Source organism: Dryas octopetala, chromosome 3, assembly GCF_963921425.1.
Source record: "Dryas octopetala chromosome 3, drDryOcto1.1, whole genome shotgun sequence".
Lineage (NCBI taxonomy): Eukaryota > Viridiplantae > Streptophyta > Magnoliopsida > Rosales > Rosaceae > Dryas > Dryas octopetala.
Window position 1 is genome coordinate 12,432,987 of NC_141368.1, and position 19,312 is coordinate 12,452,298.

The 19,312-nt window shown below is 33.1% G+C and overlaps 1 protein-coding gene across 1 annotated transcript; it reads left to right on the top strand.

Moving 5' to 3' along the window:
• The first annotated feature begins 9,109 nt into the window (after nucleotides 1-9,109).
• Nucleotides 9,110-9,961, top strand: LOC147290987 (Integrase-type DNA-binding superfamily protein). The gene has a single exon (XM_086236223.1). It carries the CDS (start codon nucleotides 9,125-9,127, stop codon nucleotides 9,959-9,961), a length of 837 nt encoding a protein of 278 aa, XP_086092349.1. The 5' UTR covers nucleotides 9,110-9,124.
• The last annotated feature ends 9,351 nt before the right edge of the window (nucleotides 9,962-19,312 follow it).

Below are 19,312 nucleotides of genomic sequence, written 5' to 3' on the forward strand. Positions count from 1 at the left end.
AGTCTCTTGCTTAAGAGTGTGGATTTTAAAGCTTTGGTTATAGATTTTATTCATGATAAGCAGCCTCTTATCCTTTCTCATCTTGCTCATGCTTTTCCTTGTTTAGCTTTAGAGATTCAACAGATGCATCTTTGTTAGGCTGCTTATGTTGCAGATTCTTTGATGTGGGCTAGCTCTACATCTTGTCTTCTCATGAGTCGCGGCTAAGGAGTCCTTTGCTCCTGCTAAGTTTAAACCCCCAAAGTTGTTTGGGGCAAGGTTATTTGGCTTACGGCCATCCAGTCTCGTTGTATATCCTTGAAAATTTGGAAATCTTTTCATGGTATGTAGGCTGTTAACTGATGATTTCTTGCAGGGCCGTCTTCATGTTCTTGTTGTAATGTGGTAACTGTTCTTACATAATCCCCTGGCAGTTTCCTGTCTCCAAACTCTCTCCTTGAACTGCTCTCCATTTACTTTAATTGTCCTGTAGTGTGCTGGTACCAGAGCTTTGGTTACTAGTTTTCTGCTATCTTTGAACATTGGGATTGCTATTCGGAGTTTGCAATTTTTCATTAACGATGCTGCAAAATTTTGTATGGCGTGCATGGATAATATGGTGGCTGATTCGAGACTCAGGCTTTGGGAGTCTCGATGCAACCTAGGAAAGCTCCTCATTTTTATCAGGTTTTGTTGTTTTTTCTTCTTCTAGTAAGCAAAATGAAATATTGATCAGGTTTGTTGGTTCTCCTTTACCTGGATGGATTAAAATTAATTATTCCAATAAATCTAATGGGCTAGGAACTGGAATCTAAAACCCTCTAGAACTTGTTGGGTTAATGATTGGCATTATATCTGGTTAGAGATGAAACTCAATGGTCCTCGGTCATTATCTCTCTTCCAAATCTTCAGATGTCCCTTGCATTCTAAAAACTGGCCGGTTAGCATAACTGTTTGTGGATATTGCAACATAAGAGTTTCCAATTTTAATTTTTTTAATCGAGAAGGCAATAGAGTAGCTGATGCCTTGACTATAATTATGGAGCTGAACACAGTAACTGTTCTTGGTGGCATTGGGTTCCGGACTTTGCTGTAGAGCATCATGCTAATGATTTCAAATTCTCTTGACCGCTTTCTTTTCTGTAGTTTTGGTTTTTGTTTAAGAATATTGTTTATTTATCTTTCTTGTACTAGGCTACTCTAGCCATTTGATTCACCTTTTTAGACGGTAGTTATCCTATAAATGCTGCATTCATGCCTGTTGGAAATGGGAATCATAGTATTCATTCTTATGTGAATGGGAATGAAAAACATGTACTTTTTCTTATTATAATACTTTATGGGATCACCTTGATCTCTTAAAGTTTTTACCCCGTGAAAAAGAGAAAATAATATGCAAGTAGCATTTATTTTCTTCTTCAATGTTTTACTTACCTATTCTGCATCTCATTTAAGTTTAATCTTGCAGCATGTACTAGAATGCAATTCAGTTCATTCACTGTTGGAATTTTAAGAAACTGGAACACGCAAAGTTGTTTAAACAAGTACTAGTACTACCCTTTTGGACTAATCTGCTGAGATGACCTGTAGGCCTTTATGATTTGACCTCCAGGTCTGGGACAACTACCATTCTACCTGAACAGGATTTTTAGCATTGAAGGTAGATTTAACTGGTAAAATGCTTCTCTGGAGCTGTGTATGCAGCAGGAGCTGGTAGTTTTAATTTTGACAATGATACCTTATACTTACTTGATGTTGCAATTCAAGGGCAATTTTAAGATTTCATTTATTTTCTAGTTATCTGATCATGTGTCGTACATTAATTTTTTGAGACTTTTACGTCATTTTGAATAATTAAATTAACTTTTACGTGAATAATATGTTAGGAGAATATCTTTGAGTAATTAAAATAAGGCTTAATTTTTATTACAAATAGTCCCTCAAGTTTCACCAAAATATCAATTTGGTCTCTAAAGTGCAATTTCACTCAATATCATTTCTCATTTTTGCCATCGAACATCAATTTGGTCCCTTCGTCCACTTATGTTTAGTTTCTGTTTAAAATACCATTTTTTCAAGGGCAAATCCTAATGTTTTCAAGTGCTGGCAGTTACAATGATTTGGTCCATCAAGTGTTTCTTGGGGTAAGACAGACTCATACTCTAATCTCTTTTTTTCCCTAATTTCTTCTGATTTCACATTTTAGTCTAGCTAGCAAACTTATACAATTCTTCCACTCACACAATGGCATTTTTTACTTGATAGAAATATGATGCTGCAGTGGGAGATATAACCATCAGAGCAAACAGGTCCCTATTTGTTGACTTTACATGGCCATACAATGAATCTGGGGTATCCATGATTGTGCCTATTAGGGTGGAGATGTGAGTGGATAATTGATGTTGGGTATTAAAAAATGTTGTGTATAGGTTTAAGTTAATTTTAATTTTTTTTAATTAAACGTTTAAGTCTTTAAAGATCAATTTACATTAGAATAGAATTAGAAATTATATTTCTATTATAAAAGTGTTGGGATTATTGATAAAAAAGTTGGGTCCGAATAGGAGCATCCTAGACGGAATCCTATAATTGCTCGTGAATTGCAACATCAAGTACTTACATGAGTACTATTGGGAAAATTAAAATGATAAGGCCAAATGAAAACCTCAGCAAATTAAAGAGACCAAAGTTGTCATTTAGCCTTTTGTTTAAAAATCACTTTCATACTGAACTGGTAATGTCATTACATGGTTTTATAGTTTAAGCCAAGAATTCCAAGGCCTATAGACTATTAAACGTAAAACTACAATGTAATTTTTTAATCAAGAGATGTAGAATATATTGAAGATGCTGTAACACAAGCTTCTGATTCAAGTTAGTAGTGCATCTGCTAAAGATAAGAAGAAAAGGGTGTTGGCCGGATAGACCAACAGACTTGGGAGAAGTCAGAGAGCAGAACAAAAATAAGGTTTTCGGTCCTGATATTTGTTTTATCTCAATAATTAATTATTTGTATTAACAAAAAATATTAATATTTAGAAGTTCAATTAAAATATTTACATTAAAAATTCAAGTTAAAAATCCCTTATTTTAAAACCTTCAAAACTAGCAATTGCATTATGTAGACCTACCATGACTTATCCAAAACACAACCGATTTGGCATCCAACACACTATAATAGACAGTCAAACAAGTAAAATACATACCATCCATTTGTCCTTATCCGCTTCATATCCCAACCATTACTTGACCAAGCTTCCCAAGTAATTCACCAAATTTCATTGCCAAATTGAGCATGATACTGGTGTAACAAGGCAAAGGTAACTTATGGTATGAAACTATTTGTTTGCACTAGAATGATTTGGACAAAGGGTTCACCCAAGATCAGGTTTTTGATCATTCCCAATATGGAACTTTTGAAACATGACAAATGTTCTGGTTCATTGAATTGCATTATAAGAAGAGAATGAGATAAGCATTAAATCTTGAGACAGCAAAGAGATCGAGAAAAATGTCTAAAGTTTTATTGTAGAAGTTGAAAAGCTGCTAGAGAATTCTTACTTAAATGATACATGTAATAATCTAAACGCTCATTGCAAACTTTTCAATGATAAATAAACTCAATTTTATAATTAAATTAACTCGGTGCATATTATAAACGAGTTTGTTATAGTCAGTCAATAATAAGTATGTGTGGATTGTAATTGACCAACTGTAATTATCGTATTTTTTATTTTTTGGGATCCTTTTTTAGAGATAATTAGACTTAAATTCTTTAGAAAAATAATTTTTAGATAAAGAATAGGGGTGTTTTAAAATTTATAAGAAAATCTTTTTAATTCATAATAAAGTCTTTTTAATTTATAAGAAAATATTTTTAATTCATAATAAAGTTCTCCCCCAATTTGAAGGGTATTTCTCCTCCTGGAGTGTAGAGTGAGCTTTGTAGAGGCTGCATGTTAAGTTTTAACTCCGTCTAAAATCCCAGAGTTAAAACTTAACATAAAACTGTTCAAGAAACAAAATAAAAAGATTTGATTAAAAACTATAAATCACTATCGCTCTTAGTAATTGTGTAATTACTTTCTAGTAATTGTGTATTAACCTTTCACAAGTGAAAAAAATCATGTAAATATCTAGACAATTACAATTTGAGTGTTTGAACTTTGAACACTTGACGGAAATACTAGAAAGTGGAATGGCCTATTATTTTCTCATTTGTCGCTAGAAACAAAAAGACTCCTAAATAATAAACACACAAACCCCTAATCATAATTTAAAGAAAAAACAGAAAATTATAAAATTGCCATAAATTAGGAAAATATAAAATACAATTTTGGCCCTTTAAACGATTTTATTTAGCCAAAAAATAGACCAAACGGAATGCAAAGTTAAAACACAATTAAAGTTGTGAGCCCAACCTGTCCCTCTTAGAGTCTTAGGCTTGTTTTTGTTGAATTATTAATTGCATGGAACTAACCCGCAAGCTGTTGTACATCAATTATTATCAGTACCCCTTTGAGTGACAGTTCTCTAGAAATTGAGACACACTGCAGGGGTCCTATAATTTGGAGTAGATGAGAGTTGGACAACAAGAAGAGTAACTTCTATATGGCATTATGGAAGTCTCACCTTTTTTTCCTTTTTGTATAATAGGAGATGAGAAGGACTCACTCTTTGGAGTATTCACATTTTGGCATTGAGAAAACAAAAGGAAATTTCGGAGGGATTCTTTATACATATGATTACTAGCTTATCAATTGAAGGACATTTTCTGGTGCCATGAGGTCCATGCATGTGTACTATAGCGATGTCCTTTGTAAGTTTGTAACCATCAATTATTGCGACATGTCCTATCCAAACAATTATTTTTCTGTAACGGCGTTTATAACGTCACTACAATGTATCTATGTCACACAATCACACATACATTATTTACGCATTTTTGGCAAACAATTTTTGGTGTTTGCCGACCACAAATTGGAGGAGACCAAGATTTTGAATTCTAGGTTTTTTTTTTTTTTTTGTTTCTTTTGTAGATAAGTCCGACCCTGCACATTCGCAGTCCCACATACATTAGATTTGTTCATATTTTCCTCAATTTAACTACCTGCAGCACTAATTGTACGTGTGGCCTAATGATCTTTATTTACTAGTTGATGACTATTATGAAAACCAATGTGGGATTACAAACATGGGAAATTACAGATTTAGTCCACTTATTTTATACTTAGTTCAATTTTGGTACATAGTCTTTTTTAAGTTCTATTTTGGTCTATTAATTATTCCACTTGTTTAATAAAGGTTCATATTTGTTTTCTTAAATTTGGCCTACCTTTTACCCTATTAAATCTCATCCAGATTCGGCAAACATATACTTCTTTTAAAGCTATACATCTCAATTTACAACCATATAAAGATTATTTAAATTGGAGTTCTAAAACTCAAGATAATTGACTTCAAAGTAGGGTACCCGAAACTCCAATTTTTCAAACTTCACCTAATCTCAATTCTCTTAGATTCTAATACTCTAAATTGGTTCCTATGACTAAAAAATGATGAAATATAACTTATACTTCAATTATAATTGAAAAAAAATACAATCCAAAGGATTTAAAATAAAAAATCTGAACCTTTATTGAACAAATAAAATAATTAGTGAACCAAAATATAACTTAAAAAAGATCATGAATCAAAATTGAATTAAGTATAAAATAAGTGAACCAAATCTGTAATTTCCTCTTAAAAACATATATGGTTATAATCTAAGTTGCTCTTCTAACAAGATTCAATTTCAGTTTTTGAATATCAATCTTTGGATGCAATTGTTGAATTTAGTTACATTTTGCAAAACAATGATGATCTTATCTTAAGTATCGGCTTTTGTAATTTGAATGCTTTTTTTTTATTATTTTATTTTTTTATTAATAAACAACTGTCGTTTATAATATTTGAACTCCTCCCACACAAAGGGAAACTGGAGTGTCTCTAAACCTTTTTCTGTATTTTTCTTTCATACATGATTTTCTCACTCTTCTTTCATCACCTAAGCTAACTCAAACCACACGTGGAAGATGTATACATTAATTTTGTTGTTGTTGGGTCATTTCCAGCATTTTATTGGCTCCAATTCTCCCTTAACTCAACATCAGTGTCCAAAAGGAAAAAGAAAAAAAAAAAAAACTCAATGTCACATCTCTTTTAATATAGTGATATTTACACGTACTATTGTGATTGAAGCTGAAGTGCTGGACACATTAATTAATCTGAGATGCATTATTGATGACTTAACCTCTCAACAAGTGTCCTTATTCTCTGAAAAGAAAAAAAAAAAGTGTCAATGCCAGTAATTGAGACATTGAGTTGGTCAATTTTTATTGCTACGTACAGACATATGCTGTATGTGGAAACTTCAATTCCCCAAGCCCACTGATCCCTCTCCCTGTCATTGACTGAATGTCTCAACACACAACATACCTTTGAATATGAAGAGAAATAGGAACTCAGAAAAATTCATTATAATATATATATTTAATAAAACTATTCGTCTGATCTCAACTCACTATCTTATATACTATTTTCATTAATACATGTAAAATTCACAGCGCAGAGTCTACTTAAACAAAATTCATTTTTATTAGAGAGATCGCATATATAAAAAATAATCACTTGAGATAGTAATAAGCATATTTTATTATAATTTGGTCTGATGCAAAATACATATATACAATGATGGTAAATAAGACAACCAACCTAAGACAGCCTTTTGAGTTTTTTGTTTTTACTTGTTTTTCATTTGAAAAAATAAAAAGGAAAAATAGAGTAGGGTATGTGAAACTACAAAAAACAATTGGAATGAAACTTTTTCCTTTAGTAATTTGTGGATTGGTTATTAAACGACAAATAAAAAGGCAATAAAATTAGAGCTAGATCACAATCTCAGAGCTGTCAAACACAACGCAATACTGTGGAATTAAATTAATCATGCTGGCAGCTGTACATGGTCCCTGGAATTAATATAACAATTTTAATCGTTAAGTATCCTTCAAGGGTTCTTAGTATATTGTTTAGAGTTTAAAAATGAAGGTAAAACTCAAAATACATGATACCTTTTAAATTTAACAAGCAGAGAAACAAAACTTTTAAGGAAGACAAGATCGAGGAGAGAAAAAAAAAAAAGCACATTTTGCTTGCACAGTGAACCAATTTGCTAGAAAATCTGTCACTGGTCCCACTTGCATGTGCACCACTATGTTCAGTAGTGATGTAAATTATTTTATCCTTGAAAAACATTCAACGTATGGTGATTATCAGATACGTTGAAATTAAGCAAATACATAATGATTATATATATATATATATAGATATAGTCAGACAGTGATTAATTATAGAATTTGTTAAGGAAAATGTATAAGGTGGTAGCATCTTATTATTGAATATTGATGTGTAAATGGGCTGCATCCATTGTCTTCTTCCCTTAAAACCAAAACCCACATGAGATTTTTCCATGGCTACTTGATGGTACTTTGACACTTCATCATGCTTATACTGTCTTCTACCAAAGATTCTGCCACACCAGGCTTGCTTCAATTGGGGGTCAAGTAATTTAATTTACCTCATCAAATACAGTATGCTCAATATATATATAATTTATATATATATATTCTGCAGAAGTTGGTGACAAGGTTCTAGCAGAGGCCAGAGCATTTTGGAGAAATAATTGGGTCAAGTTGAATAAGGTGGCATATGGACAAGCTTAGAATACTCAAATTTGATTAGATTTTTGGGGCACTGATTTGTACACTAGCTATGCTATGTTAAATATGAACACACCAGAGAGAGTATAAAATAAACGTGAAATATCAAGGTGGTTTTCCTTTCAAATTTGGTGGACCAGCAAATCTATATATTGTGAGCATTATTGAGGACCCAGTGAGGGCCCTGTGAAGCTTTAATGTGAAATTCGTTGTATTGGTATAGCAAACCTTGTGCCCTGCCATACTCTGAAGTCCTTTATTATGGTATTGCAATGCACACATGAAAAATGAACAATAAGAAATGGTTTTGGCACTAAAAACAAATATGTTAACCAGAGAAAAAGAGAAAAAGATAGTAGAAGAAAAAAATGCCAATTACAAAAAAATCAATAAATATTTTCAATATTATAAATTAGTCAATAAAAATTTTCAAAATATCATGATAGTCACTATTGACCAAAATAAAATTAAGAGAAATTATGTGAATTAACAATCTGACAAAAACAAAAAAGAATTTATTGATTTTGCCACTGTGCTGACATGTTGTTGACATCGCCAATGTCCAATTTTTAAAATTACATATAAGTCAACAACAACCATATACTTTTTTAATTGATAATTGTGTGACAATTACCTCTTTTTAACTGGTAACTGTCACAAAATTACTATTTTTTAACTGGTAACTGTGTGACCGTTTTTTAATTAATAACCTTCACAAAGTTACCATTTTTTATGTTTTTTAATTGGAAACTGTCAAATAATTACTCTTTTTTAATTGGTAAGTATCACACAGTTACTATTTTTTAATAAGAAATTGTCACACAATGACTATTTTAGTGTAACAGTCACCATTTTTAAAATAGAATCATAATATTTTTGAAGGACATGATAATAATTTAACTCTAAGACTAGTATAGGCCGGACCACCCAAATTGTACTGGGCTCATTGACTATTATATAATTAACAAATATTTTCATTTAACCATTATGAGAATTCAAATTGTATTTTGATTATTATGAAATTTTATATATTTTATTAATTTATTTGTAATTTGGTAAAGAAAAAAAAGCAGATGGAAAAAAAAAAATAAAGAAAAGCAAAGAATAGCAGATGGGATGGAAAAGAATCAAAAGATGGTCTCAAAGCATGCAGCACTCTATTCCCACATGGGGAACAAAATAGCTGAACCGTAGTCTCTCACTCTCTCTTATGCCATAGGGCCCCAAGCTTCTTTTTATATGTACTTTTTTTCTTTTTTCCTTTTCTTTTTATTTTAAAATGATTTTATATTTTCTAGAGAATCATAAAAAGACCAACACCTCTGTTTTTATGCACCAATCACTCACAGTGTTTCTCTCTAGTTCTAGAGAGCTAGGCCCCTGTCATCATGGCAAACCAAATCAACATAGAGAGTGATGCTCAAGATAACCTCCTTGGCTCATCTTCCTCCACCAGGACCACCACCACCACCACCACCACCTCCTCCTCCTCCTCCTCCTCAACAACAACAACAAATTCTGATTCCTTGGCTGATAAAAACACACAAAATTCAGAGAGTTGTACTTGTACACCCCAAAAAGGGTCACCAAGAAAAGGGCAAGAAACAAATAGTGGGAATGAGCAAAACAACAAGAAGAGGCAGAGGATGAGTGAAAGTGATGGTGGGAAGCACCCTACATACCGTGGGGTGAGAATGCGAGCTTGGGGAAAATGGGTGTCCGAAATCCGCGAGCCGAGGAAGAAATCAAGGATATGGTTAGGGACATACCCTACAGCTGAAATGGCTGCTAGAGCACATGATGTAGCAGCTCTAGCCATTAAAGGCTCCTCTGCTTACCTCAACTTTCCTGAATTGGCCCAAACACTTCCCCAACCACACTCCAAGTGCCCCAAAGACATCCAAGCTGCTGCTGCTAAAGCTGCAGCTGCTGCTTTTGAAGAGGCCAAGAAATGTGAAGCTGCAGAAACAGAAGCAACAGCAGAGCCAAGCCAATTAGCCATAGACTTTGCTCAAGAATCAACAACAACAACCAGTGCTTCTTCAACTTCTGCTTCTTCTTCAATTGATTATGATGATGACAAATTGTTTGACCTTCCTGATCTTTTCATGGACATTGGCACAGATGGGAGTGAGAAACTTTGCTACTCTTCTTCTTCAGCTTGGCATTTTTGTGCAGCAGATACTGGGTTCAGGCTAGAGGAGTCATTCTTGTGGGAGTATTAGCTAGTATACAGAGTAGTGTGTAATGTGTATTTAATTTTTTTTTTTTTTTCTTTTTGTTCAAACAGAAATAATTAAGTTTCAGAATTCATCACATTTGGTCACTGCATGTTCCAAACATAGACACCAAGCCAATTCAGAAGATTAAACAGTTGTATATCTCAAATGGGTTTGGTTCAGATTTCAGAATTCAGATTAATTGGACCTGCAGCTGCAGAGATTTGGAGGAAAAAAAAACCCCAAAAAACCAAAAAAAAATTAAATAAATAAAGTGTTACCATTTCTTGATTTGATTATATAGTTGGCCCTGAGAAAAAGAGAAAAAGGGCATAATCTTTACTCCACTCCACTCATCCAATGTACTATATGAGCAAAATAACAGTTATTAGTTTCTCTACTCTATGTATGATTGTAAACAGGATTGTTATCCAGTACAAGTTACGTACTAAGAGAGTTTACATGGGATTCGGAAATTGACTCAAAGTTTACCACCTTACTAGATTTAGATATAAGATACTCCACATTTGTCATGGAAAATTTTAATTTTAATTGACTTTTGAACGCTACCCACCTTCTTAGATTTAGATCACCCTTCTTTTCTTTTTCTCTTTTTCCCCAATCTGTCTCTCTCTGTCTCTCTTTTGTTGGAAAGATACTGGGAGAGCGTGAATTGCATCATGTAGTAATGATGTCTTTACAAATTCGTTTCCTTAATTATCTTTTGAAAATTTAGACAAATTGTTCTGCTTTATATAATTATATATGTATTAGGATCATTGTGGAATATTAAGAGAAAATCACAAACTACCTCTAATTTTTTTTTTTTGGCCATAAATACCTCTTATTTTAGCTACACATTAAGTGTCACCTAACCTTCTTAAGGTCAAGGATTTGAGTGAAATTTCAGGAATTTCATGTATTAAAAAAAACTGAAGTGAAAGGGGTTTGTGAGGGTATAAGTGTCATGTTGAAGTTGGACACTCTCTTAGTCTCTATTTCTCTTCACTTTGTATATATATGCCATAAAAGAACAAAAATTTATTGAGTTAATTTCATCAATAGGGAGTATAAGCCCAAATGACATTTTTGGTTCCTGTATTTTTACGAAATTTCCACTTTGGTCCTATACTTTTATTTTTGGCGATTTTAGTCCAGTACTCTATACGATAGCAATTAAGTTCAATTAACATTGTTTAAATTGTTGATAAAAAATCCGATATGGAAGCACGTGCTTCGCATATATATGATTGGTATTTCAAACAATTTAGTCCCTCTAGATGCCTGTTTAAGCCCTTACTCGTCGTTTAACATATTCAGTTTGATGTTGAAACTTCTTATTTTTCCAAAATGATTGCATAAAATGGCGGGTATGGCCTACATAGGCATCCCAGTAGAGTAAGATGTCCGAAATGTTACTCACATGCAAAGCACACCAGATTTTTCATCATCAATTTAAACGAGGTTAACGATTTAGACTTAATTGATATCGTATTCGAAGTACATGACTGAAATTGCAAAAATTAAAAGAACAAGACCAAAGTGAAAATTTCATGAAAGTACAGGGACCAAAAATATCATTCCTAAGTTTTTATTCAACCTAATTACTAGAGGGTTAGTGTGAGATTAGCCCAATACTTTTTATATGCCAACGGCACTTTTTTTCTAAATTATATGATATGTTTAAGCAAAAGAAAATAGTGGGGATTCTAGAGAATGTGGACACACATGTAGGCACCCAAGCTAGGTGACAAATCATCATACCAAAGAAATTGTTAGGTTTAACAGATATGTGTATAAATACATATAGAATGAAAGTATCAATTAACTTGGCAAAGTTTAAGGGCCCCAATTCACACATTAGATTTAATGAAGGCACTATGCGCGCATTAGTGGTGAGTGACCTCACCATCATTATCTTCTTTATAGTCTATTGCCGGCCCTTTCATTTAGCCACACTTCATTTGCCCATTGGCCTAAATTCTAGAAATAAATTCTAGAAAGACATTAAATTGTCTGTAGCCCCACATGTAAAACTTGCACAAACTAGCAAACTCTTGGCAAACAAGTATCTAATCATTGAGTTTTTATTCTTTTTTTACCGTGAACAAATTATTGGGGAATTGGTGTTTTCCTCAATTAATGTCTGCATCTAGCTATAGTACAGTGTGAGACAAAGGTAACGACAGCAAATCCTCTCTCTCTCTCTCTCTCTCTCTCTCTCTCTCTCTCTCTCTCTCTCTCTCTCTCTCTCTCTCTCTCTCTCTCTCTCTGTGCTTAGTATGCAATAAGAGTATTAATAACCAAATGATAATGACAGTACATGGTGGTGACAACCTTTTGATTACAAAGATGATTGGAGGTAGCTAGATTTGTGATAATTCATCAGGACATTAATGTTTAATAGATGAGGCTTTAGGCCTAAGGCCTTTGTGGGTTTAGAGAAATAATAGGTCTGTAAGTACTTGGTACCAACGTATAGGTATAGGCTTATAGCCATCATATGTTCATAGTAGGCTTGTCATTACAATTAAAGAAAGGTTATCATTCTGATACCAAATAATTGTTCTTTAAAGACAGGCTAATAGTATGCAAATAACGGCCACCCTCTGCTAGTCTGCTTCACAATAAGTTTTTTTTTTTTTTTAACACCATTATTTATTTTTATTTTATTTTGTCAAACTTAAAAAGAAAATGAGTAAATAAAAAAAATGAATAGCCATAATGCTATGGTAATTGGTCAAAGAAGGGCCGATAGCATGTATGGGTATGGCAAGAGGGGAAATTAAGTAGAGAGTTAATTTTTTTTTAACACAAATGTACAGTATCCAAGTGAGAGTAGACAGGTGATGCATGCAATGCTTAAGATTTATATATGAAGTGAGATTTTATACTATCAACATAAAAGTTAGAGTATTCAACCAAAAATTAGTTAACATTAATAGATAGAGATCGATCACTTCCATGACCTTATATATATAAGGTGGCGGATGGCAAGACTTAGAATTTTCAAAAATGGGATTTTATATTATTGATGTAAACCTTCTAAATCCTAATGATTAATTTATGTATTTGATTATCTTGTTGTGATTACTAATTAACTAGTCTATGATAATTGAACAGATCATTAACAAGAAAATCTCGAGGATTTGCTTAATTTATGTATGTACGTATCATACACTAGCATATTAATTGTGTCCGATCGAGAATGGCACAATATTGAAATAAGTAGCCCAGCAGCATGAAGAATCTATTTTCTTTTTGTAGCAAAAGAGAAAGCAAGCATCGTACATGCATGAGGGGACAAAGCCAGTGATCACACATGAAGAATCTGATGATAATAGATTGCTTAATTATTTGACTAATCACTTAATTAGCAGAAGAATGATTATCAATTCGGGCCTAATATTAATTAATTGTTAATTAAATCAATGCTCATATATATTGGAATATATATTGAGATGTAGTTTCAAAGCTATATAGGTAGGGTGACATGCATGGCCAGCTGGAACTGCGATCGAGTTAATTAATAATTAGTACATTTAATTGCAAAGAGCAAGGAATCTCATTTCTTTTTTATTGTCAAGTTGGAAAGAGCTGCATCAAATGCTTTTCCTCAATTAATCATGAGATACTTGTATGCTTTTGATGCATGTATGTTTCCTTTCTTGTAATAGCTAGACAGATCTAGAGAGAGAAACTTTTTTTCTTTTTGATATCCTAGAGAGAGAATAAGTTCATTATTCATACACAACGTCAAGTTTTTGGTGCTCATAATTCATCGTTTTAAGATTTATAGTTTAATTCTCAAGTTTTGAAAAGGAAAAAGTAAACATTTTTTTCTTTTGTAATGCACATATGCAAACCAAATTATTGATTAGGTGATATTCTAAACAAAGATTTGATGCAATTTGGAATGGACCATTAATTAGTAGTGTGATTGATATATATATGATATAGTTTGTGGACTGCTTTTCTTTAGTTATTTAATTTTATCAATTAATTTAGTGCCAATTGGTCTCCAAATTCCGTGGCAAATTAAATCAGATATATAATCTAAGAGTTCATGGCATCACATAAACTAATAGTTTAAGTTTTATATATATATATATATATATATATATATATACTAGTATATTTGAGTCAAAAATCGTGGAATTCAGTATTGTTTGAGATCTAAATCATGTTATCATTATAACAATGATAATTGAATGGAAAATAAAGAAAGACCTACATTTTATTAACAAAATTGACGTAAGCTAAGATTTGCTATTACAATCTGCATGCTTTTGTTTTTTTGTATATCCTTATGAAATCTATTTGTACGTGTTTAATTTACAATCTATTTTGGCTCCAGTAAAGAGAAGAGTAGAAAGAAAAAGAAAGAGATCGAAGAAAGAAGAAAGAGAAGAGAGAGAATGAGATCGATAATGTGGAGGAGGAGCCACCGGTCGGTGAGGAGTGGTGGGGAGGGTACGTGAGGAGGAATTAATTTATGTCAATATTACCATAAGTTTGACATATTAATTATATGAAAAGTATGAGCTAGAAATGAATAAAGCATGTGAAGATATTTGCAAATTAATGTAAGTTTTGTATGAATAATATTGGTCTATATAACAATAATGCTGTGACAACAATGGTATAAGAAGAATATGTACAATTATATCATTTCTGTTGCAATGACTAATCATATTTACATGCATTTTAGTGCAAGGCCGGCCATTTGCTTTTAAGATACTGGAGGAAACTATAATTAGACCTGGCAAAACTTGCCATGACCCGTTAACACGACCCGGAACGACCCGCAAATTTGCGGGTTTGGGTTGGAGCTTAATGGGTTGTGTCAAAATCGTGTTGACCCGATAACAACCCGTTAAGATAACGGGTCGTGTCAGTGCCAACCCGCGAAACCCGTTAGACCCGTTAAGAAATAAGGGCATTTAAGTAATTTCATATACTTGACAAAAACAACCCTAACCTAATTTCACTTCAACACTCACTCAGCCGCCTCCCCCCAACTCTCTCTCTCTCTCTCTCTCTCTCTCTCTCTCACACACACACACACACACAAAGTCACAGACTCAATCTCTTAACAAACCCAAAAGTCCACAACTCAGAGAAGGCTTGAAGCCTTAAACCAGAGCGCGAGATAGCAGAAGAAGGCTTCGGACGATGTGATCGACGCTCAATCTCTCACTGGAGCATGGATCGATGGCTTCGGGGCGTGTCGACTCAAAGAAGAAGAGCACGGGGTGAGCTTGAACCAAAGCATCTACAAGCTGAGTTCGTCGCCATCGCTGTCGTACGCGTCGAGTTCTTCGTCGTCGATGTCTTACACGTCGAACGAAGCCATTTCTCTCAGCTTTATTTCTCTCTCTCTCTCTCTCTGTAGAAACAACCCCATGGATTTCCAGAATAGGAGAATCCAATTACTGCTATTCATAGTTGGCATCATCACCCTCTGTATCGTAGGTACACATATATATTTTTAGATATATATATATATCAATGTTTGCTTAAAATTCTGAAGGAAAACGGTAATTAGAATTCAAATTAGAATTTTTGCATTTACTTTCCACTGGAAAATGAAATTCTTAGCTAATTGAATTTGTAAAAAGCTGTCATTTTTTTAGAATATTTGATATTTTGATCTTAAATCATACTCTTCATGTTGGGTTGCAGTGAAAATACGAGAAGAAGGGCGACAAAAGTAGAGATAGAAAGAGAAAGAAATGGTTTTACCAAGGATTGGGTATTCTTTGAAAATTAGTCTCCTATGTATATTTGTCCGATTGATTGGTGTGGAGTCTGTAATTTCTGTAATTTTTGGAGTATTGTAATTTGTATATATTAATTATAATTTTGTTTAAAAATATTTATTTTCTTAACGGGTAGAACGGGTCGTGTCGTGTTCACCCGTTAAGAAAACGGGTTGTGTTCGTGTTGGGATTTTTGTCACCCGTAGTTTAACGGGTCGTGTCGTGTCAACCCGTTAAGCTTAACGGGTCGTGTCGTGTTTGACCCGAACCCGCAAAACACGACCCGTTTGCCAGGTCTAACTATAATTGTTTAAATGTTGAAAGACATGAGCATGTATTCATGGCTGATAACTATTGTAGGAGTCAACAACTAGTTCTTCAACCCGATAGGAAAATTGGTTAAGGAATCTTGATATGAAAACTAGAGATGGCAAGGAATAGAACTGAGTGACATTTATTTAGGGTTTGATCCATAAATGGCAGGCCCACGTGGCCCGCATTCCAAATTCAAAATACTTCAACAAAGCTCAAATGTCTCAGCCCAATAAATAGGCAAGGCTCAGTCATCTCCTCCAAACATGGCCTAAAAACTAGGTAAAACGTACTAAACTGTCTGGCCAAAAGAATACCCTTTTGGCAGAACATCATCAAATCAAACGCTAAGACTCAAGAAACCTCTCAGCCATCCACAATATCAAAATCTTGACGGAACATCGATCCCAACTTAGCAAGGACGTATCAAGTACGCACCGACCAAACATTCTTTGATTGTACACGGATTTCGTGAGGTACAAACAATCATCAATGTAAATACGCAGTGCCAAATCAAACAGAGACCTTTAACACTCAAGCCAAAATTATGAATTCCAAATTCAAATTTGTTTCTAGTGCTGTTTAATTTTGATTTTCAATTTGTTTTAGTGAAGCACTAATCCGACTTAATTAGTTTTATTTCTAGAATGGGAATGGATTTCTCATAAGTTAATGACTTTTTGAATATATACAACAATACTTTCGTAGAGTTTATAAAGTTTTTATTGAATACCACAAAACTTTCATGACTTCTAAAAGTCTTTAAAAATCCTAATTGAATACCATCATAATTTTATATAATGTCTACATTAATTAAATACACCTAAACTTTTTAATTCTACAAAAGTCGATCTTTTAAATTAATTCCATCAAATTCTATATTTGATCAATACACCACCCCTAAGTTAAAAGGCTTTAATTTATTATATTAACTCTACCAATCATATGCGTAACAAATTTACAAACATGGTTGTTCAACTTAAAACACAAAACAAAATAAAACTTCTTCAAAATTTGAAGTAATTATTTGGATTAATCACACTTTGCACCCCTTTAGTTGGGGTCAAATTACACTTTGGTTCACGACCTTTGAAACGTTGCAATGTTAGACATAAGCTTTTAAAATCATTTCAATGTTGCCTATATGTTAGTTTGACCATCAAGTCAAATGTTATCCACATGTATGATTACATGAATGACACGTGTAGCTGATGTGGAAGACATGTTTGTGCACGACAAATATGACACATTTCTCTTACACCTTCCCCTTTGGCCATGCCACCTCTCTCAGGTTGCCAAAAAAAAAAAGGCTTTATTGGGCAAGTTGCTATAGGTTTATGTTGCATGAAGTTATAAGTAGCAACTGGTAAGTATACACTAAGGGCCCTTTTGGTTTACGAAATTTTTCTTTGGAAAATCAATTCTTGTGTTTGGTAAGCTTGAGAAAGTAAACTAGAAATTAAAAATGAAAATGTTAATTTTCCGATTATACCCTCATCTATTATTTATTTTGAAATAATATAAGGGTTTTTTGTCCAAAAAGAAGCAATAAATGCTTTCCCAAGATGGGGGAAAAACAAAACCCCAGTTGGAGTAAGGGTTTCTTTTCCCCCCAAAGAGCATCAGATTCCCTTGGGTCAGAAATTGATTTCTCTTTTATGTACTTACCAAACAAGGGAATGAAATTGATTTCTTATTTCTAGGCTTTCAAAACTTGAACGAAATAGGCCATAAGTGGAAATTTTTAAGAACTCAGGATTTAGGCTCTTTAAAGTCTGGAAACTACATTGTAAATCCCACATGTTAACAAAAACAACAAGAACTAAGTTCTGACTATCACACAGTCACAGTTTCTGACTATCACGCAGTCACAGTTTGTGTGATTCTCGTTCAATCAAAGTTCAGTTAAAAAAAAAAATGTTATGAGAGCATTTGAACACCTGAACTAGTGTCTAATTGGGCGATTTTCCATGTATATTGTGTCTAGCACATTATATATAAGGTGTTAGAGTTTGTATAAGAAAATAACCCACACTGAAGCAAAACATGATTTGCCTCTGTTTAGCAAAATTTAAATTTTATTTTATTGTCAAATTTTAAGAGTTCGAATATGAATTTAATTGAATGTCTATATCTGATCAATATACATGTCCAACCATGAATTTCAAATTGAAGTAACTGCTTGGACAGTCACAACTGCCCAAACAAAACTCTTTATATTGCAAGACTCTTGTTTTAAAACGTACATCAGTTTTCAGAAGCATTCTTTACATCTTCCTTATCTTTTGGAGAGAAACGTATCACTTAGTAAGTTTGTTAGTATTCAAGGTTCTGGTGCTAGGACCTTGAGTTTGATAGTTGTATCCTGGTTCTCAGACGCCTTACGAACTACAAGCACTGAGTATGAGCGAAATTCTGTCTAAAGGACATTGCAATCTGCAAGCCTCTATCAAGATCCAAGTTAGTAATTTTTACAGAATTTTGTTTCTATATTCTATCTGCAAGTCTAATTTTATTTGTTAATACATCAGTATCTTTGTAGTTTATCTGAGAACTTAGTGATTATTCTACAACATAAGGAAACTACATTTTTTGTACTTGTGTTTTGACCCGAAATCACATTTGGTTCTCATGGTTAAATTTTTGGTCATTGTGTTTGATGTCGTTCTTAATCTTATGACAATTTTGAAATTTCTTTTATTTTGAAATTAGGGATAAGTTATCCATTTGTTGTCAATAAAATTTTTGTTGGGGGAATGAAATGTCATCTTATAGGCATTCTAAAATAAATTGAAATTTCATTTTCGTACGTGTTTATTTGTTAGAGAAATTAAGACTCACAAAATTTTTAGGGGCTTGAAGTTTAAGTTTTGGATTTCGTTGAAATCTTGTTTGAAAATCAAATTGAATGTTATATATATGATTTTTTTTTTTTTTCAGTCATTCTTGAATAAAACTCGCAAGTTTAAACAAGTCATTAGTTTCAATTTGAGAAAAAAATTTCATGTTGGATGCAGAATTTCCTAGCAAACGACTTTAAACACAATGATCAAATTAACAAAATGTAAACCAAGAAAACCAAATGTGATTTTGGGTAAAAAACTCAAGGACTGAATATGGAGTTTACCCTTGTATATAAGCCCTTCAAATGAGGTATATCTCATTTTAGCCATAAGGAGATATCACTATGGTGCCCACTCCGCATTATAGTTGGATGTCGGAGTCTTATATCTTCAAAGTCTCAATTTAAAAATCATTCATGCAAAAACTTAAACTAATTAGA